This window comes from Melanotaenia boesemani, chromosome 3 (assembly GCF_017639745.1).
Source record: "Melanotaenia boesemani isolate fMelBoe1 chromosome 3, fMelBoe1.pri, whole genome shotgun sequence".
NCBI classification, from domain to species: Eukaryota; Metazoa; Chordata; class Actinopteri; order Atheriniformes; family Melanotaeniidae; genus Melanotaenia; species Melanotaenia boesemani.
This window is the reverse complement of record NC_055684.1, coordinates 37,754,311-37,775,186: the sequence shown is the minus strand read 5'-3', so window position 1 is coordinate 37,775,186 and position 20,876 is coordinate 37,754,311. Positions and strand designations below refer to the sequence as shown.

Below are 20,876 nucleotides of genomic sequence, written 5' to 3'. Positions count from 1 at the left end.
CGCTGTGGAGGAAAAATGAAGCAGAGAGAACAATGGAAAATGCTGGTAACTGTATTTCCTGGACGTGCAGATCATGAGATGTTACTAAAAACTCTGCAGAAGAACACTAAAAATAAATATTCAAAGATGACTAAATCATCTGCATATTTTAATTGTTAACACCAGTTTATTACACAGGACGAGTTTAAGAAAATAAATCCTTAAAGCCAAGGGGTGTATTACATGAAGAAAAATCTGACTTGCTTAGTTTTAGTACACATGACTTCAACCAGAACCAATGTCATCCATTTATGTAAAAGAGTGCTGTGATTAGCTGTCCAGTGCACAGATGAGGGCAGCTCCCCGTCTGATCCAGTGTTTCTGACTGTGATCTGTGGGCAGCTCCACCGCAAACACGTAATTAGTCGAATGGCCGGTGGCAGTCAGAGTCCCTACAGAAGCACAAAGAACGGTGAGCAGGTTGGTGACATGGAAGACATTTGAAATTGCTTGTATTTTCCATCCTTGCACTGAGTGTTTCAGAGGAGTCTCATGAGCCAGCATAAAGTGTTGGCTTTGAGTTGTGGGTGGAAAATACAGAGCTGCACTTTCAGACGCTTCATGAAACTCAACACTAACTGAAGTCTATTCTGGGTGAGTAATAAAACCACTAAGAGGACGTACACACATATACTTGAGCAAGCACCTAAACTCCTAATCACAACTCTGAGGCATTGTTTCAGAAAGTTTCAAGCATGAACTAGCCCATCTCATCTTTTTCCACACATTTTCAGTGACACCGCCTGAGCTAAGTCCTAACATATCTGTGTCTTGTACACTGTGGATGATTGCCTGTACGTACTAACCAGCTCGTCTCAGCGTTTTGTAGACGGGGCAGAGGTAGACCCCAGAATGTGGACGTTTGCGGTTGGGTTTGGGGATCAACCAGATGACGGCCATTTGTGTGTAGAGCTCCTTGGGCCTGGATTCTGTGAGCCGACCTGCTTTGTCATCCCAGCGAGCTCCCTCCAGGAATAGACCATGGATGTAGCAGCCAGTGCTCGGTATTTCTGTTATCTCTGACACTGACTTTGCTTTCACCTAAGGGAGGAAGCATTAGAGAAAGAATGGAGAAGAAAGTGGGTCATGATCATAGGAAAGCTAATATCTTAGAGCAACTTTAAAAGGAGCTAACAAATATTTATGCTTATGTCAATCTAAATATGTAGCAATGTACATAAGATGTATAAATTATTTTGTTTTAAGTTAGTTAGGCAGGAATAGTTGTAGTGACCTTAAAGTCAAATCCAACTGTGTCAATAGAGGTGCCAGAGCAACGGGCATAATTCTGTAGGGTTCCAGTGAGAAATGACTGTGGGAAAAAAAAACCACTAATCCAAAAGACAGGTGGAGGGCCATTAAAGATCCATCTCTGTAGGAAATTAATCCTCTGAAGCAGGTCTGACACCCAGGAGGCCAGAGGCTTCAGAGATGGGTAGGCCTGGAAAAATAGAACAGTACAAAGTAGTAGTAGCTGATAGCTCAGTTTATACCTAGAAAGCAGGGCATTTATTTATTAGAATGGAACATAAATGCCTCAAAATTTCATTTAACATTCAGAAATGCAGGAAAATAAAATATATACAATATTATGAAATAATTTTCAAATAAAGCTCTTTAAAAGTCTGGTACATTAATAGTTTTCAGAGGTTGAGATATACCAGCAGAGAATCAAACAAATGGTGTGTGTGTGTGTGTGTCTTGCCTTGGCTTTCCACACGTCAGGCACCATATTGTGTAATAAGCTGTTGGCCATAAGCTCCAGTTCTGAGGACATCACTAGTGAACCCTTCAGAGCCTGCACAACATCACCGAGACTCTGAGAAATGACCACCAGCAACTTGTTGTATCTGAAAGAAAAAACGTACCGATACGGAAAGTCTTTTTTTCAATGTAAAATGTAAGAAAAATGAAAAAATGATTATTCACAAATCACATTTAATAGACTTTTATTTAAAAAACAGTTCTTATCAGTTTCAAAACATTGTGTTCCGGCTTTATTTCATGATTTTATTCTTCATAAGCTAATGCTATTAACCAATTATTATTCATAATCACTATCTTACTTACATTTATTTCTCTCCAAGTCTCTTAAGTATGATAAATCGTTTATTTTTGGGATAGTTTTTTTTAACCTTTTTATTTAGAAATGGCTTTTTAACAAATTTAAAAGTTTCACATTACTAATGAACTTCTTTTAATATTTAACAGAAGTCTTTTATACCATGTTTTCATTCCATTTTTCTAGTGTCTTATTTTATCTTATTTTATTTGACTTGTTAAATCTTATTTTTTATTTTATTTATTTATTCTGTTTTTATTTTTTTTTCAGCTTAAAGTCTGTTTTTAAAAATTCCAGTGTTGTAGTTCCCCCACTGTGATTGGTGAGGGAGAGGACTGCGCTGTAGAGAACATCATTTTATGTACATGTATGTGCGTGTGTATATATGTATGTGTGGGTATAAGTGATGTATGTGTGTGTATGTGTGACTCTGGTTTGTGGTCTGGGGGACTTGATGGAATAAAATGGCTTTTTTGCTGTTTTTAATGTAAAGGATGTAAAAGTGCTTTATAAATAAATTTGATTGATTTTAGTCTGTTTATGGATTTTTAAAATACTAAATTGAGTTTACAGCTAAACCTTGTAAATCCATTTGATCCCCAGAGTGTTGGCAATACCTCATAATTCCACTCTAATTCCCACAACTTATGATGGCCGTCTTATGCAGTGTTACCCTATTGTCTCTTACCTGATGACCTCATGGATGAGAACTGTGTTCATGGACTCCTCATAGAGTACTGGGTACTTTTCAGTCACCTTTTGAACATTAAATGGTTGGGGAACCTTTTCAGATATGCCCGCCACAATCTCTTCCAATGTCTTCAGTTCAAGAAGAGGCAGATCATAGACAAATATTACATGTCTTGCACTGTTCTGATGGTATTAAATTAGTGTAAATATGATTACATGATTTAGAGGTATAAATGAAAGAAGACAGGGAAATCTATTCATCTATATCTGTACCTCCTCCAGAGATTTGCTTTCAACAGATGAAGCTCGAGGCTGGAGACAAACCACGGCATCCAACAGAGAGAAGGTCTCATTCTGGGCAAAGCTGATGGTGGCGTTGTCATGGAGACCGAAGATCTCTGGGGGATCCTTGATGGGCAAGCCATGGATATACGCTAAGTACCCCTAGGGTCAGAGTTACCATGACAAGAAGTCACACAGATGCTGATCAGTTGAGAATTTGACAGTTTGATTTAAACACTTAAGAAAATGTGAAGATATATGAACACCATTAATCTGTGTTTAAATCAGAAACATTAAGACTTTTACAAACTATACACACAGCCCTATTTAGGACTGCAAATAGTTCTATGTTTATATACAACTGAGTAATGAAAGACAGAAAAAATTACCTCTGGATTTGTCCTTGTGGGCAAAAGCAGCAAGAACAGGGAAAACATTTTTGTAGTTGTGAGTTTCTTAGAGAATGAACTCATACAAAAGGCTTTAAGTCATGTCACGTGACATCTTGAAATATGCTATCACTACTTTGAGGTCAACACTGCAGTAGCTGAGCTGATAAATATCTTAACTGCCTCATCTCTGACAACTATTTGCTTGTGTCTCATAGTTTTGCTTTTCTTTTTTTTAACTTATCATGCGGTGAATAATGTTTACCTGACTGTATTATTTTGCTTTAATTATAAAAATACTGTTGTGGTACTTAGAGTGTCATCCTACAGTGTTTAACTTAGACTCATAATTTAATATTTGATGCCTAGCTCTATAAAGCACAGGCAGCTTTACGTATAAACTGATGCACAGAGAAGTCTTTTAAATACTCCTCTGCTTATCTAACCTTGATATCCAGATTAGAGTCTATTTTCCGGCAGACCCCAGACGATGAGTAGACACGATCAGCACTAAGGACAGCAGGACAAAATAAGTCTTCCAGCACAGTGAGCAGACATCGTCTGTCCCAGTCATCTGTCACATGTCCGCCATAGTTAATCTCCCCAACAGTGTATTTTAGAACCTGGACAGGTGGAGGACAAAAAGGAGATACAGACAAATGAACAAACATATTCTCTTACTGAGTCCAGAACTTACTTTCTGCTTACACTTTTTACCTCAAATACCCAGTGACAAGAAATATTTTTTTAAAAAGCATTGTGCATTACAAATACCTGGCATGCACAACTATTCTAGCTAACAGAGAGTTAAATACAAACAGAGGCCTTCAATCCATCACCTTGTACGGTATGTCTTGGTACTTGTCCAGGAACATTTTTAGCTGACTGATACACACGTTCAGGTCGTTATCAGTGAACTCATAGGGAATGTTGAAGCCCAAAGGGCCGAACTTTCTTCGCTGCAAAGCAATCCCATGAAACAGGCAGAGAGGCAGGAGCAAAGACTTTAAGTTTCCCGTCTAAAAAGAGAAGATGTGTGTAGAGGAATGAACTGAAGTTGCTGCAACACGCATGAAAAATGTAGCTATAACACAACAATGACATTAAATGTTCTAGATATACATTTTAAAATAAATTCAAATATTAAAATTAAAATAAAAAAATGAAAATAAAATAATTTAAAATGAATATAAGGAGCAGAGCAGGCTCATTGGAGGGGTGACAGAGGGAGATGCTGACCTTGGTAGAAGAGGAGAAAAAATCATTGGTGAGGCTCAGGTAGGTTTTCTGCAGGCTGGCCTTGATGCTCATTGGAGGCTCAATCGTAATCTTGAAACCATTCTGGAGAATGGATACGGGAAAGTTGTGACTGGGAATGCTTGTGAGCCACAGGCGGAAGTCTTCGTGTACCTGTACATGAAGATTAACAAACAGTTCCCATTTACAGTAAAGTAAGAACTCAACCCGGTAAAGGGAACAGAAAGTTTTGTATCTTCGGTTTGTCCAAAGTTGTATAAAAAAAAATGAGTGGTTGTGTTTGTTTCTGTTTTTGTGACATGCATGCTTGTAGTTGCTGTATACTGCATTAGTGGTCTTGTTTTTGCACTTATGCTAACCTTTACTGGGTCAATGCTGTTAATGAGTCTCTCTAGGGTGGGCATCCAGCTGGGTGCCAGGTGACAGTTCTGGAAAAAGACCCACTGACCTCCTTCCATTGCAGTTTGCATCATAGCCTCAGCCAAGGGACCCTGAATCATACCACAGTGAAAAAAAACAGTTTTGAAGACAATAGCAGGAGTCAAGTCCTACAGTGATTTGAGGTTGTAATCCAAGAGGTAAAATTGATTAGATTCTATTTAAGGAATAAGACTAAGGAGTACTTTTGCGTAGGACACAGCACATAAAACAAATTCAGTTCAACATAAACAGGAACTGAGGACAGGATGATAGAGTCTAGGAAGAGACATGATTTCAACTCACATTGCAGTCAGTAATATTATTAACACATGTTAAATGTTAACACTTATAAAATGAGTGTGCTGCTGGGAAATATTACCAGCATTTCGCCAGCAGTTATTTTAAAACACGAACATGAGGGTTTAGGCTTTTTTTCTTTTACTTATTATAACCCCTGGAATTATTAATCTGGTATGTATAATGGCCTTTGGTGAGTTACCTGGAGCTCAGTCACAGAAAAAACTAGAAGCACTTAGCGAGTGCAAACCTCCGCCAAGTCATAGGGTCACTCACCTGAAATAAACCCTGAAAGGCCCAACAGTCCACCCAGTTACATGCCAACATTCTTATGTATACTTTAAGCTAATATCAATATTTCCATGATCAGAACAGATGCCACATCTTACTTAGAATCCTTTATGCTGGAAACATACCCTTAGACACCAAGATGAAGCAAATGGCTATAATAGTCTTAAGTTATTGAAGAAATTCACATTTTCTCTAATAGTGATGATCTGGCTTAGCTGTTAGCGTATTTAACATCTACTATGTGGTTATACTGTAATGTTTTTGCCAATGATTCTGGGCATTATCTGATAAATTAGAAGCTGTAATAGCAAAATTATCCCGATCTCCCCATAGTAAAGAATCCTTTAAAAAAATCCTGGATGCAGGCAGTGATCTGGATCACCCACAAAATGTAATCACTTGTTCATTATTCCATTTCTGACATTTCCTGAAAAATTTCTCAAAATCCGTCCATTACTTTTTGAGCTATGTTGCTAACAGACAGACAAACAAACCAACGCAGCCGAAAACACAATTTCCGCCTTGGGGGGGGGTAACTATTGGAAGAATAAAAGAATAAAAGAATAAAAAAAAAAACCAACAACAACAACAAAAAAACAACAACAATGAAAAAGAATGGCAGAGACCTGGCCTTGTCCCAGGGACAAGACACTCATTTTCTTGGAGAACTGCATGGATTTAGCAAAGTTGTAGAGGTCAGCAGCAGGATCACTGCCAGGCGACAGGACAAGGATGAGGGGAGTAACACGGGACGACTCCTTGAAGATCACCGACAGGTCTGATGTCTGTTGAAAGTTGGAAAGAGAAACAAGCTTTAAATGCTTCTGTATGACTCTATTATAGTAAACATTAATTATTTTTAAATGCTTTTTTGGCCAAATCTTTGCACAGATACAACCTCACCAAAAAGAAAAAGAAAAAAAAAATAGCTGTAGTTTATATCATTAAAAGGTTATTATTCAAGCCCCTGCTAAACAAGTACATCTCCCTTTGTAATTTTATTGTATCTGGAAAATGTGATGCCATTCCTGCTTTTATACAACAGTGAGGGAACAATTCACATCAACCAAATATAAATGGTAAATAGTTAAACAGGATACATCCATAGCAATGGAAATGGAGCAAGCTTCAGAAATTTGCCAGAGCTTATGGCAAGATAAGCAAGACGTGTTGACAAAAAGTCTCAAATTCTCAAAAGAAGAAAAACACTTGGGGAAAGGTTTACAATCTAAAACAGAAGTCATGAAATTAAAAATGAGAAAAACTGGGCTTTGAAAAGGGGGACTGCACCTGAGGCTCAATGAAGCGTTGTCCTAGCTGAACAGACACAAAGTCCTGCAGGCCCTGAATGAGGCAGTCAGGTCTCAGACAGCGCAGAATCAGCAGCTTCTGGAATGAGTCCAACCTGGTGTCCCATTCTCCTGGAAGGGGCTCCCTTTAGACAAACATCATTATATAATGACAACGTCTGCTCAGTATAAACGGCGGATGGAAATGTGCTTGTGTTTATATACAGTAACATTATTTTCATGCCTGTGAGGGTCGCTGCTGTCAAAAATGTTCTTGAAGACATGCATGTGTTCGGTAAAGCTCTCTGCCAGATTGCTAAAGTTTTCAAGAGTACTGAGGCCTAAAATATCCTGCCAGGCGCGGTCTGATAGCCAGTTTTCTGCTGGATTGGCCAGTTCTTGGACAGGCATACATCCAGAGAGCAGGTAGTGCCATTCCATCTGCCACAAAGGGATAACGTAGATTTAACAAGTGTGCATAGACAAGATAAACTCCTGTTTCTTATGAGTTCCAGAAGAAAGATAAATGACCACATCACCGCTGTTTGCTCACCATGTCAATCTTGTTCTCATTCATCATGATGCGAGCACAGAGAAGGAAGGCAAACATGAGTCTGTGTCTCTCAAACAAGCAGCGGCATACACGGCTGTACAGACTGAAGGTGAAAAACTCATTTATATTGCTGACTCTCTCCTTTACTGTCTCTGTGTGAAATACATGGAGTAAAAAACAGAAGAATTACAAGACCGTTTATATGTAGTATGAATATATTTAATGCACCATTTTTCATTGATTTGCACATAATCCATTGGGAAATATTGCTAAAAGTTTGTTGTCTACCTGCTGCCTCAGAGTTGGCAACAGCAGCGGTGAAGATGTCAAGGAACCATTCCAGAGAGTGCTGGTACATTGGATCTATTTTGGACATATCTGATACACAGAAGAACAGGATCTGAGAGCGTACAGCCACCGGTGCATACTCCAGGAAAGTAGCATTAATGTCCCGCTCAGTCTTTTCTGTTTCCATCATTTTAGCCTGACAGAAAAACCAAACCAAAAAAAAGCCTTATAAAAAATGAAGCACCAGCAGATTATTGTTTAAAGATCTCACCAAACAATCACAAACAAAGAAAGTTGTGCAATTACTAAAATTTCCAGGATCTATGACTTTAGTGAAAAGTTCTGCTACTGTCTGACCTTAAGCTCTCCAGCTTTGATCTTAGAGGTCTCCAACACTTGAATGAATTCCTTATTATCCACAAGGTTTCCTTCTGTGGAGCTGAGATGTAACAAAATCCCGTCCTCAACTTCTTTCAGCTCCTGTTTCATTGTTGCTTTACTGATGATTAGCTGGTTCTTTTTCTTTTCTAACTGTGGATGCTCCTCAGTCAGCAGCTGGCGTAACAACAGTTCTTCTAGGCCACTGAATGAATAAATTATAAAAAAGTACAATTATTATTTTTCATACCTACTTATAACACTAATTTGCATTATGATTGCTTTAAAGTGACACTAAAATATGCTTCAGAGATGCAATACTTACTGATGAATACGACAAGGTTAAACAGTCAACTGGTTTGAAATAAACTATAAATGTTTTATTCAGCAGCAGCTCACAAAATACATCTTGTAATTAAGCATTTTTCAAACTCTGGTTTTACTCAACACTTTCAGAACTGAAGTTAAGAGAGATTATCACTGACAAGACGGGATCCAAACAATAAAACATGTCAGTTTTCAGTCCTCTCTGAATAAGTTGTGATGAATGCAGATGAAGCTGATCTACAAAAAAACAGAAACTAAAACAAAACAAAGTAGCTGAGTCATTTTATTTTACGTGTTTAAAATATGTATTACCTTGGTGACAAGGTGAAGTTAATGAGGGTGACTTTTGTAGAAATCTCCAGAGAATAGTGAGGGTTAGACATCTTGGTGGTAATGTACATCTTAAAGTCTTCTTGGTAGGGGATGACTGAATCACCCAGCGTCAGAACTGTGTTGTTGTGCTGCTTAAATGTCTAGGATCCATAGTGCATTGTGGAGAAGATATTTAAGTAACACAACCATAGAATGATTTTTGTTTGGAACAGATGTGTGTACAATCACCTGTTGCAACAAGACAGGTTCTAGGGCAGGATCAAGCTCCTCTCCTACATCCTCCAAGAGGCAGGGTTTACCAAAGCGAATAGCATTCTTGAGACGATGGAAGAAGTCCTGGTCACTGAGCTTCATTACCTCCAATCCGCTGTCCCGCTCCTGGATCACAACAAGAGGCAAACATGGATGAGCACTGAATCCATATTCAGATGAGTCATAGATGTTTTGAAGACTGATGGTCGTTGCACAGCAAGGCAGGGATCTGAGACTGGTATAATTCCAGTTTAATAATGAACACAAACCAGTTATGTTACTGTCAGCATATGGAATAAACGATTGTACCATGTTTTTAATCCATTTGTTGGCTTGTCCCTGAGGATCTATGAACAGTGCCCAGCGCAATGAATAGTGGGCAATCACACCATTTTCCATGGAAAAGTTATCTTTGGGCAGGCCTGATATCTATGCACATTGAAATAAAAGGATCATGACAATTAAGACAAATAATTATGCTTTAAAATAGAAATATGCAAAAATAAGAAAAACTGAGAGAAATTATTTCCAAAGACAAACAGATGTTTTAGCTCAGCAAATTTGCTTTAATGCAGAGGATCAGCTTTTAGCCTCCTTCTGACCTGCCAAGAGCGGATCTTGATGGGATCTCCTAAAGTGTTGAGCAGGCTGGGTTCATCGCTGTGTGGAATACACAGTGTTTTGAAACAATGGAGCCATTCCTCTGCAATGGCTACCCGGTATTCTTCCTAAACATATGAGCAGTATACAAACATTTCAACATTGATAACCACAAAGATGTCCCTGCATACAATGATACAAAGACACGCTTGCACTCATCTACTAAAAATGACTTGTAATGGGATATATATGCAAAAGTCTGGCTAGTGCAACTCTTTATATACTATATTATACTATAATTATGATAAACTTACAGTGAAGGGTCCCAGGTATACCACGTATCCTGCACAGAGAAGCATGTCACCTGCTAAGTTATGGACCATGTTGTCAAGATGTTGCACTGTTTTCTTCCAACGCTCTTCTTCATCAGCAAGTCCACCTATCAGCTGTAGATCAATACATCATAAAAGTTAAAGGGAAAATTTTGATGATGGACATATTTAATAAATTGGTATTCTGAAAAAACACAACCATAATAAATTTTCTTTGCAAATGACCTTTCAGAACAGCTGTTGCCTGCTACTTTAATCTTTGTTTAATTACAGAAAGCTTATAGGTGTATAAACATGATAAACAAACAAAGCTACATATCTGTTTATCTATTTTCCTAAGAGATTACTAATTCAGTAATTATTATTATTTCCACCAAATAAAGAATATGGATGCTGAGATCTCTGCGATACTTGCAAAAATAATGCAATTTCCCTTTTCTACCACTGTGTGTATGCAGGTCGGAGCTGTTCTGGTATTTAGGAACATTTCTAAGTAGAAGTACAAGATGGTAAATCTCACATTTTGTGTAAAAATGTTCTCATGCACAAAATACGCACAAATCTGAGTATAAGAACGACTGATAAATGAGAGCCCTGGTATTTGGCCTGTAAAGCGGCAACGCTGCCGTCTGCTGTTGGCAGTTTTTTCTTCATTTTAGCTTCATGGTGAGCTTCATGCACAAATATTCAATTTTTAATTGTGCATTAAGTTCCAGAAACAAGTTTAAAAAGCTGAATAGAGAGGACACTAGATTAAAAATAGAGTCAAACTACTTACATTTAATGCAGTTTACACAGTTCTTACTTTACCAACATTTCCTTACTTTAATGGTCTCCATGTTGACTTCAGCATCCCTGGCAGCTTCCTTCAAAAGCGGCTTTTTTATCTTCAGCTCCTCCTGCAGCTTACATTCATCTTCAGTTGTGCTACGAAGCTGCAGAGCCACCATACAGAATACGTTCAGAAAATGTGGCTGATTAAACGAAAATAAATTATAGAATGAATTGTTGTTGTCCAGTGCCTCGCCTTGTCAAGACCAGTCTTTATATGCCAACTAGAACTGCAAAGCTCTTGTTTCTTGCATCCAGTGAGATCTGAGAAGATTTTGAGCAAGTCCAGGTAGCTCTTCGGCGTGACATAGAAGTTTCGAGATAGTTCTGCAAGGTACTGCTCACTCTTCCTTGATACTGTCTGATGAATCTTCACACACATCAGCGTCTATATAAAAAATCAAATAGAAACAGACTGTGCTTTTAAAAGTTACTATAACATCTTGGCATTTTTTCTTCATGTTCAGACAGCCACTGGTTTCAGTTTAAATGATTAAGTCACAGGTTCCATCTCTCTACAGATCATTGCTAACAAAACAAATCCTCACATGGCAACAGGACATTCTAAAGTCAGCAATCAGTCATAAAACATGAGACAAACACAAGTGCTCTTCACATACATGTAGAGCTAAATGCAGGGTGGTTTAACAAACTGGGGGGCCTGCCCCCTGGGGGGAGCCCAGAATTATGACAGTGGGGGTTCAGCTAGGCTAATTAAAACATATAGTTTTTGCACTGCTAGCAAAACATGGACAATTTTATGAAAGTACCAAATGGGCAAACAATAATGACTTAACAACAGCCATTTTAATAACCAAACAAAAAAAAGGCAAGGAATTATGAAGACAGAGCCACAGGATCTAATATTTGTCTTCATTGTCATTCAGGGGAGCTTGACATGATTGTTGGGAGGCCTGCAGAAAATGGGTGGGAACCACTGGACTAATGGTAAACAAAATGGACTAAATCCACACTACAGCAAGAACATTAAAGAAAAAGTTCTAAAACACTGAAAAACTTGGTATTTCCTTCCTTTAGCAAATTCTACATCAACAAGCATTGCTGACACACAAGTGTTCACACACACAGGATCCTCACCAAACCCTTCATGGTTGTGGGACTGACGTCCAGTTCAGGCAGCTCATTTAGAAATGATGTGGCCACAGCTTGCAGAGCCTCCTCTGGCCAGATGCTGAACCAGTCTATGGTACAACATTTCACCAGTGAAGGAAACAGCCTTAGCTGTGTGCGAAACATCTTACTGACGGGGCTGAAAAGGAAAAAGATTAAAGGAAGAATGAGCAGAGGGAAATACAAAAAGAGATAAAATTTCAAACTTGCTGCAGCTAACCTCATGCAGAGTACAATGTGAATGTTGTTGCGGACTCTCCTGATGTAGGCAGCCATAAGATTTTTAATTGTTGGCTTCTGGCCCTGGTCTTGTACCACTGGTTTCATTGCTGTGAGAATATGCTCCTTTTCATCTGCTCCATACAGGTTAGGGACATCTCCACAGTTCAAAATGCTGCAGATATCCTCCAGATATGTCTCACACTTAATCTGGTAATTGAATGTTAAATACTTGTAAGCAATTAAAATATTAAAAAAGTCACACAAAATACATGTATTTACTGCACAGAAAATATATGATAGTAATGCTGTTGATATTACAAACACATGCAGCAAACAATAACAAAGTACTACTGTATACCTGTGTGTCTACAATGAGGAATGTGATCTGCTGATTTTGAAGGCCTGCTTTGAGGATGAGGTTTTTAATATCCTCTCTCCACTCTGATTGGCTGTAGTTCTTAGCAAGCTCAATTGGGAAGCACTCATACTCAGATCTGAATATGGATAAATGCATTGTGAAGACAGAGCCACAGGATCATTGGACCGCACTGGTGGTTTTACATTTTATATAAAAAAACCTTAGAGTAATGTTACTGTATGAAAACATGCAAAACACAACACTGTTACACAAAGATATCTAAAAAAAAGGGAATTTCATCAAGTGAATCTTTAGCCAGTAGGCACTGGAAATGACAAATGTCAAATCTCACATATATGTGGCAAGTTTGGTGAGTGACTGGCGGCCACTGCCACCCACTCCAAGCAGCAGGGCATTGCCTCGTGGCTGGCGCAGGATGCGGCTGATCCGGCACACATGTTCAATGGCATCCATAAAAAGCACCAGCTTCATCTTGGTCCCGCTGTGCTCATTGTAGTCTTCCATGTAATTCTCCATAACTTGTACCAGCTAAGCAATGTAACAAGATGAAATACAATATAAAACTAGAGTGGACAAAAGGAGATTAGTGAGGAGCACAAGAAAACTGAAAAAAATTCAATAAAGTTCAATGTTATCTACTGAATAGTGTGTGCTACCTAAAACTGACAGGCACTACTAACCTTTTTCTTATCTTCTATGAGTGTATAGATTTTGTGGTCAGCTAGAGGAATCATGAAATCTCCAAACAAAACAGGATGGCAGGGCACAACCTCTTCATAGCAGCAGTCAAACTCTTGAATGCAATCTTTCAGGAGCTTGTTAAACCAGTCCCTGTCCTCAGCACACACAAGACAATCCTGGAATACTCGGCAGCTTTCATGGTACCACAGCTGCAGCAACTCTAACTTATCCTACAATCAACGACAAAAGAAAACAAAAAGAGAAAAAATATTTTAACATTTGGTATTTTAATTAAATAAATTAAACCAAATAAAAACACTTTTATTATTCCCAAAGAGAAGTTGGAATGTAACAGTGAATGTTTAAATATTAAATAATTATATTAAGAAGTATTTAAAATATTTTCTTGTCAATTTAAATTCCTTAAAAACACATTCTGGGTTTTGCAAACATGAGCCACAGTACAATGCTCATACTTGCTTCTATTATACTTTATCAAGTTCAAGTTCATGTTTATTTATAAGGCATGTTTACTGCAACCCCAGTTGTGTAAAATGCTGAACAACAAAACAACTACAACAAAAAACACTACACAATAAAACAATAAAAATCTGTAAAAAAAAAACAAATGATGGAAGGCTGGAGCATGCTGGTGCAGCAACTCTGATAAATACAAGGGAGCTAAAGCGTTTAAGGCTTTAAAGAAAGTAATAAAATTTTCTACTGAGTCCAAAACTAACAGGAAGCCAATGCAAAGTATCAAGCACAAATTTAAAACAAATTAAAGATTATACATAAATATATCAACCTCATGGATCGAAAATCTAACCTGATAACAGGTTATTCCCACACCTATTGGGTGTCAAATGAACATTTCTTATACAATTAAAAAGTACTGTGGTGAAAAAGCGTGTCAAGCAGGCTTCAATTTCACCTGCAAGAATGTGGCATGTGTTGGTGATAACAGTGATTATTTCTGAATGATTTCATTGTGTTAGATTTTACTACCTTTATCATGGAAGCCTCAGCCATGCGGACACCCTGGAAGACCTTAGACAGGTGTCTGAGGTTGAAAGTATAATGGGGCTTGGCTGGAGCTGGGAGTAGCTGGGATACGATGGCTGTGTAAACTCGGATAGTGGCATCAACAAGACTCTCAATCAGGGGGTTGATTGCTGACTCAGGTCCTGATGAAAAACAGAAGGATAGAAAAGATTAATTACAATAAATCTGTGAAATGTGGACATAGTCATTAACAGAGAGACTTTACAAAAGCTGATCTAAATGATAATATCTCATTCCAGTATGTGCTCTATAAATAAAGGAACTTGGCAAAAATTTAATTCATCTGTGACACTTTTGCATTGTGCAGCCAAACTTTTTTACTTTTTTCATTTACATTTTAACCTGAAAGAGAACAAAGGTTAGCCCGATTTTTTTCTATAAGATAATAATGGTAATCTCTATTCTGATCTATTCTGTAACCGCTGGCCAAATAAAAAAATGAGTCCACTGTCAACGATGACCCACCTATCCAACTATCTAGAATGGCAGAGAAAATCTGCTTCTTGCTGACATTGTCCATTTCAGTAAAGGACAAGATGTTGAAGTGGCGTGTGAAGCGCTGAGCGATGTTGTTTTGAGTTCCACTTGGGGTTCCCATGGCACAAGCAAAGTTGATGTCCTCTAAGCGATTAAAAGTCCCTGTGTAAAAATAGCAGGAAACAATCTCAAGGAAATCTCAAGGGAGTTTTGCACATTTATATATTATCTATAATTAAACATAAATCTTAGTCTTACAACATAAATCAGTAATATTGTAGACAGGCCACAGAGAGGAAGAACACAATACAGTTGAATACAAATTATACCAGGACTTTATTTAAAAGTAATCAAATTATATAATAAAATAAGATATGCCTGAATGTTCTCACCTATCTGCTTCCTGTTATACCAGCCACCGTAGTCCATCCACTGCCTCAGCAGTTCAAATGGAGGCAGAGCACCAAAAGTTTGCAACATGGGCAAATTTAGTTCATCAATGAAGAAGATGAAGTGCTTCCTCACTGGAGGTCCAAGCACACCTTTCCACCTTTTACACAAGTACATGCATCAATCAAAGAGCAAGTCTCACACATACTTTTCCACATACAGTGTAGTAAGTGTGTTTCATTTGCTTTTAAATGCTTTGATTTCAAGTTTTTGGTTTTAAGAGGTCACTTTCAAACTATGCTAGGCTTTGTGTTTTCTTGGGGGGTGGGGGGGGGGGGGGGGCACATTTTGCTTGATGTTTTAGTCTGACTTAAAAAAGTAAAGTAACGTAAATTCTTTTTAAACAGAACTTTAGGACTTCATTCAGTTCATCTCAAATTAAAAAGCACTGTCTGTCCCCAAAGGGTCATTTTAATTGGCCTTTAACTGGGTAATATGACCATGTACCTTCTGATTAGTTTGCTGTCAATGTAATCTTGAGTCTGGTTGGCTGAAGTGAGAGCAGAGAACACGAAAACGTGTGTGATGTACTCAGCAGGCATGTTCTTTAGCAACTTGTCTGACATGGTCGTGGTTTTTCCTGTGCCAGTAGGCCCAATGCACAGGACCTGAGTCACATGCATGGACAAACGTAAACAAATACGTATTTTCAATAAAAAAAAAAATGCCAGACAAACAATTTTTTTACTATTTTCATACGTTTTAAGTAAAATATTTCAAATCCAGCCACAATCTTAGGCACAACACTCACAGGCTTCTTGTTGGTCAAAAGCATGTCCAACAGGAAGGACACTGACACTGTGTCAGCAGTTGGAACAAATATGTCAGCATAATGTGTTTCTGGGGTGATAACAACACTTTTTGTGTTTTCCATCCAGCTGACCCACTGTACCTACAGCACAGGTAAAAAAAAAACATGGAGCAAAACTTAATCTGATATTCAAAACAGAAATCAAAGTATAATTCCACAACTAAACAGCATGTGTTTACTTTTCTTTCCTCCTGGTTTTCTTGATCCTCTGAATTATTAACCCCTGCATCATCAAGCCTGTAGTCGTACACCAGGCCTTCTTCAGGAAAACACAAGGTAATCTGAAAGACAAAAACATATGAAATACACATGTTGAGGAAAATTACAACAATCAATACAAATTACACTTAAAATCAGTTTTATCTGGGATGATGAAGTACACATTGAGATCTGACCCGCTCCTCTGCCATCTTGTTTTTGAGCCAGGCACTGAAGCACTGGCGGCCGGCTACATCTCCCGTGGCTCCGACGCTCCACACCAGCGAAAAAAAGAACCAAGGTTCGATCAGCTCTTTGAGATGCTCCAGTTTCGTTTGAGGTGGAGGCATCTCACCCTAAAAACACAAAAGAATTTCCACTGAGCCATAATCAATAATCCACACATGCAGTAAATCTGTAATTTCTGGAATTTTGCATTCATGACATTGCTGCTGAAATGCTTTCAACTGATCAAGTAACATGACTGAATATACATTACCCAACAAATCCAATGTGTTTCTGTGACAGATTATCTTTTGTACTGTTTAATCATCCTCAATTAAAAAGATATGTTAAAAATTAAAAATGCATAAAAACAATCTTACAGTTTTTAAGAACGCACAAAATCTTGATTGTTGTTTGTTTTTAGGTAGAACTGAACTGCCGACTGTGTTCTAGTTGCTTATCTGGTTATTCTGACACAGTGGAGTTGGATACAAACCTCTTTAGTGTTGAATGGACTGAAGAAACAGTCCATCAGTTTAAGCAGACTACAGATAAGGTTGATGTCGAGAGATGTGATGGACTCCTTTACTGATGTGCGCACAAAAGTTATTGAGTCCTGTATAAAAAAGCAGAGGTAAAAAAGGAAAATTAACATTTATCACACTATCAAAAAGTACTGTGGTGAAAAAAGCATGTCAAGCTATTTCACCTGCAAGAATGTGGAAAACAGGTAGTTCAGCTGCTCCATGTAAAGTTTCAGGACCTCAGGAATTTGCTTCAGCCAGCACTCTGTGATGAAGGTGAGCTCCAAAATACTGGGCTCCAAGTAGACCATTCCACAGCGAGACACTGTAGCTGGAGATGCACCTGCCAAGTCCTGCACCTCAAACATCACTGTCATCACCTGCAGAATAAAGACACAGAACGCCTGAATGCAAACGGAGCAGAAAAATAACAGTGATTACAAAAAATACTAATGTAGATGAATACACTCTTACATCAGTGAGATTTATGACTTCCCCTGAGCTCAGACATAGTTTTTTATTGTCATCTAATACAGTGTTCATGTTATCAATCCACATTGCATCCACTGGTCCGTCAAGCATGTACCACTGTTTCTTTGTGTCCATAGATGCTGCCCCTCTACGCAGAAGTGCTGGAAAGATACCATCGGTCCTACACGGGTGAAGAAACAGCCAAAATCTGAGTGTCTTGTTACTGTGCGGTGTGAGGGTTTGGAGAGAAGCGCATTTCTTACCACTTGTGTGTAAGCCAGTCATACTCCCCATAGAGCTGTCCCACAGTGACAGATTTCGGGTTGAGAACATACATCTGAACAGCCTGGTACAAACCACCTCTCGCAGCAGGCTGGCCCTCCAGAGCTGTTATTGCGGCACCTAGAGTCTCATAACACTAGACACACAGTAGTCATATATACACACACATATATACACATACACATATATACATACATCGACAAACAGGATTCTGCAATGATGAACAAAATTCACTATCATCTTTGTGCAACTGTAAACAAGGTGAGTTTGTAAATAACTCACCTTAGTTTTGCCAGATCCAGGAGGTCCCACCAACATCAGGCCATGTCTCACCTGAGTGGTTTCATACAGCTGAATACACTTATTGATGAACCCTGTAATCACCACAATACTGTTATGACTCTAAAAATAAAGGTACACCTTAATGCTTCTTTTCCTCCAGAGACACTAACCATCCACATCTTTGAGGTTCTTTGCTGTGCAAGTGTTACGCAGGGACTCTTCTAGTATGGCATAATTAAAAGGCTCCAGTTCTGTTCGAGGGAAAAGATCAGACAAAATGCCACTGAAGAGCTTCAGGTCATCCTGTAAAAACTTTGGTTCACTGATGTCTCGAATGGCCTGAAGACAGATCCGCTCCTGCAAGACAGCAAAGTTACAGAAAATGAAGATTTTAATGTGTTTCGATTTGTATTCACTATGCTTGTTAGTGCTTCTCACAACTACTTTAGATCTACACAAAATAAAAAAATATCTTACTTCGTTCATGTCAGGATTTTCTCTCTTCTTGGTTCCAGCAACTGAAATTACAGCCTTCACAGCTCTCATGCCAAAATCATAATGATCCTTCACAGAATGAAAAGTCATATTTTCTGTCACTTATCAATAGACATTCACCTGAAAGTATTTTTTTAAAGTTTAGTTTAGATCAAATCCAGAACTCCTCTGAGTGCACACCTGAGAGCTAAGTTGTTCAGATGAGAGTCTGAAAGTTAAAGTAATCTTCTTAGAGAGGACTTTGGCATCCCGGAAGCCAAATGAATACAAGGAGATCTCAGCTATCATTGCATAGTCAGGGACCGCCATGGCAACAGGACGAAACAGGACCTGTAGATGACACAACATTATGCTATTTGATGATGCCTGTTGGCTTCTTCTCTGTGTCACACAGCTGCTTGAATTGAAATCATTATTTCCAACCTTGAGATTGCCAGGCATTTCCATGTAACCAGTGTAAGCAGGATTCATGGTGAAGAATACAGCACAGGAGGGGGCAAGAGGAATCTCCATTCCCTCAAATACAAAACGCTCAGCCTAAAAACACACATTTCTTTATTAGTAACTTTGTATTTTTTATTCAACTCAAATAAAAGAAACAAGGCTATTATCGTAGTTCTGTTTCATAATGCAACTGATAAAAACATTTGATCAATATGAAATAAACTGTAAACACTCAATAATCATTTGCACAAGAGATGTATGAACAACTCAGCGGGTAGCAGAATGTGATTTTCAGTGAATCAGCTTCTCACATTTTGGTGCAGGGCATTTTGTATAGTGAAGACCTGTTGTGTCATCACAGAGAGGACCTCCACATCAATGTGATTAACATCCTTACAGCAAACCCAGGCACCTGAGCTGCAAAATGAAAGATGGAGACGAGTGAAGGAGTGTGCTTCAATTTTTTTAAAGCAAAGCTAACATTCTTTCAAACTTTTTACATGGCCAGTCCTTGGAGAAGCTTGTTCACGGCAACAAAGTCCAGCTGACCGGTACAATTGAAAACCACTGTTTGGATGGCCAGAGCCTTTCCAAGATCTTTAACAGTTTCTGTCTTTCCTGTCCCTGTTGGACCTACAAGTGCACCTCCCAGCTTCAGGTGTAGAGCTGCCATCATGGTTAAGTAACATCTGAAAGAGACAAAAATTTGCTATTCAGTGTAGAGTTGTGCATCCTGGCAAAATAAGTAGAAAGACTATCAGAGCTAACGGTTACCTGTGAGTGAGTGGAGTGATGACCAGGCGCTTAGAATTACCAAGATACTCATATCCATACATGAATTCTGTGTCCACAGCTCGGACATACATGTCCCCTTTTGTCCAGTAATATCTGCAGACAGTAATAGATCAAGGTAACAGTTATATATGTATGTTATATATGTAAACTGCTATGTGAGAAAGCTAAAAGAAAAAATATAAATATATAGACAAATAAGTCAAACAGGTAACCTAATCTGGCTGATCCACTCAAAGTCATTGATGCTTGAGACTTCCTGCTCCACCAGTTTGGACACCACATCCTTAGCATGAATCTCTATTACAATGAGGGCAGATAGTACAGCTTGTTGCATCTTAGAGAGTTGTCCTTTTGTCAGCTGCACTAAGTCCCCCAGCTTCACAAAGACAACAAAATATTAAGAATATCAATAAGAAGGGCAATATAGAAGAAACTATTATCAGCTACAAATGTAAAAGATAAATGAAAGAATGTGCAGATTTTTTTCATTAACTGAAAAGCTTTGTCAAATAGCCTTATACAGAGTCTGAACCTGAGTTTGTAGTTGGGGATAAAGGCGGTTAGCCAAGTCTCCCTGCTCCAAAGCTTCAGACACCTCTGCTGTCCAAAAAACCTGACAGCCAGCTATAACCACCTGCCCAGGCCATGATAAGACCCAGTCTGCACGAGGCATCTGAGGGGTAAAAGGGGACACAAAAATCTTGATATTGTTAAAACAATATACACAGTAGTTAAAAAAAAACAAAAAGCATTGAAAAGTAAGTTCACTTACATCAGGATAGACTTTAAGTAAACGGTCAATGTCTTCCCTCAAAGTGGCCCTTATAGAAATTTCCACATCTCTCAGCCAGTCTTCCACATTCCCAGTGGGACACACTGGCAGGAACAATTCCACCTCCTCACCTTCTCTAGAGCACACATGTGTGATCTGCAGGTCTGTCTGAAAATTAAGCTGAAGATAAAACAGATGATTTAGCTGTATGGTAGGTAGATATGTTTTATTCCTGCTGTGTATATTCATATATATCCAGAGT

The 20,876-nt window shown here is 38.5% G+C and overlaps 1 protein-coding gene and 1 long non-coding RNA gene across 6 annotated transcripts in view; one reads left to right on the top strand and one right to left on the bottom strand.

The window, feature by feature from the left end:
• Window positions 1–41: 41 nt before the first annotated feature.
• dnah1 (dynein, axonemal, heavy chain 1) overlaps window positions 42–20,876 on the bottom strand; it is a 28,325-nt gene continuing 7,490 nt past the window's right edge. For 2 of the 5 annotated variants that reach the window (XM_041980515.1, XM_041980517.1), the window contains 50 exons: window positions 20,615–20,794; window positions 20,375–20,515; window positions 20,055–20,218; window positions 19,822–19,935; window positions 19,548–19,736; window positions 19,359–19,464; window positions 19,027–19,140; window positions 18,784–18,933; window positions 18,586–18,672; window positions 18,279–18,465; window positions 18,109–18,200; window positions 17,808–17,962; window positions 17,548–17,725; window positions 17,259–17,453; window positions 17,046–17,165; window positions 16,522–16,680; window positions 16,306–16,407; window positions 16,067–16,207; window positions 15,763–15,923; window positions 15,258–15,415; window positions 14,854–15,027; window positions 14,332–14,510; window positions 13,323–13,553; window positions 12,974–13,170; window positions 12,622–12,757; window positions 12,262–12,470; window positions 12,009–12,180; window positions 11,107–11,298; window positions 10,904–11,014; window positions 10,062–10,193; window positions 9,750–9,875; window positions 9,457–9,576; window positions 9,124–9,273; window positions 8,875–9,035; window positions 8,215–8,440; window positions 7,858–8,053; window positions 7,570–7,721; window positions 7,261–7,457; window positions 7,018–7,162; window positions 6,354–6,512; window positions 5,079–5,210; window positions 4,702–4,872; window positions 4,302–4,481; window positions 3,909–4,085; window positions 3,065–3,235; window positions 2,790–2,920; window positions 1,745–1,889; window positions 1,274–1,480; window positions 846–1,080; window positions 42–431 (listed from right to left, as the gene is read on the bottom strand). In XM_041980515.1, coding sequence (XP_041836449.1) covers window positions 310–431; window positions 846–1,080; window positions 1,274–1,480; window positions 1,745–1,889; window positions 2,790–2,920; window positions 3,065–3,235; window positions 3,909–4,085; window positions 4,302–4,481; window positions 4,702–4,872; window positions 5,079–5,210; window positions 6,354–6,512; window positions 7,018–7,162; window positions 7,261–7,457; window positions 7,570–7,721; window positions 7,858–8,053; window positions 8,215–8,440; window positions 8,875–9,035; window positions 9,124–9,273; window positions 9,457–9,576; window positions 9,750–9,875; window positions 10,062–10,193; window positions 10,904–11,014; window positions 11,107–11,298; window positions 12,009–12,180; window positions 12,262–12,470; window positions 12,622–12,757; window positions 12,974–13,170; window positions 13,323–13,553; window positions 14,332–14,510; window positions 14,854–15,027; window positions 15,258–15,415; window positions 15,763–15,923; window positions 16,067–16,207; window positions 16,306–16,407; window positions 16,522–16,680; window positions 17,046–17,165; window positions 17,259–17,453; window positions 17,548–17,725; window positions 17,808–17,962; window positions 18,109–18,200; window positions 18,279–18,465; window positions 18,586–18,672; window positions 18,784–18,933; window positions 19,027–19,140; window positions 19,359–19,464; window positions 19,548–19,736; window positions 19,822–19,935; window positions 20,055–20,218; window positions 20,375–20,515; window positions 20,615–20,794 — 7,929 coding nt within the window. In that variant the 3' untranslated portion in view covers window positions 42–309. Of the gene's footprint in view, window positions 432–845; window positions 1,081–1,273; window positions 1,481–1,744; window positions 1,890–2,789; window positions 2,921–3,064; window positions 3,236–3,462; window positions 3,476–3,908; window positions 4,086–4,301; window positions 4,482–4,701; window positions 4,873–5,078; window positions 5,211–6,353; window positions 6,513–7,017; window positions 7,163–7,260; window positions 7,458–7,569; window positions 7,722–7,857; window positions 8,054–8,214; window positions 8,441–8,874; window positions 9,036–9,123; window positions 9,274–9,456; window positions 9,577–9,749; window positions 9,876–10,061; window positions 10,194–10,903; window positions 11,015–11,106; window positions 11,299–12,008; window positions 12,181–12,261; window positions 12,471–12,621; window positions 12,758–12,973; window positions 13,171–13,322; window positions 13,554–14,331; window positions 14,511–14,853; window positions 15,028–15,257; window positions 15,416–15,762; window positions 15,924–16,066; window positions 16,208–16,305; window positions 16,408–16,521; window positions 16,681–17,045; window positions 17,166–17,258; window positions 17,454–17,547; window positions 17,726–17,807; window positions 17,963–18,108; window positions 18,201–18,278; window positions 18,466–18,585; window positions 18,673–18,783; window positions 18,934–19,026; window positions 19,141–19,358; window positions 19,465–19,547; window positions 19,737–19,821; window positions 19,936–20,054; window positions 20,219–20,374; window positions 20,795–20,876 lie in introns of those variants that run through there. The other 3 variants (XM_041980513.1, XM_041980514.1, XM_041980516.1) reach the window with 3 other exon arrangements.
• LOC121636741 lies at window positions 16,345–17,801 on the top strand. Its single transcript, XR_006009762.1, has 3 exons — window positions 16,345–16,402; window positions 16,553–16,625; window positions 17,682–17,801. It is a non-coding gene; the product is annotated as an uncharacterized LOC121636741 (long non-coding RNA).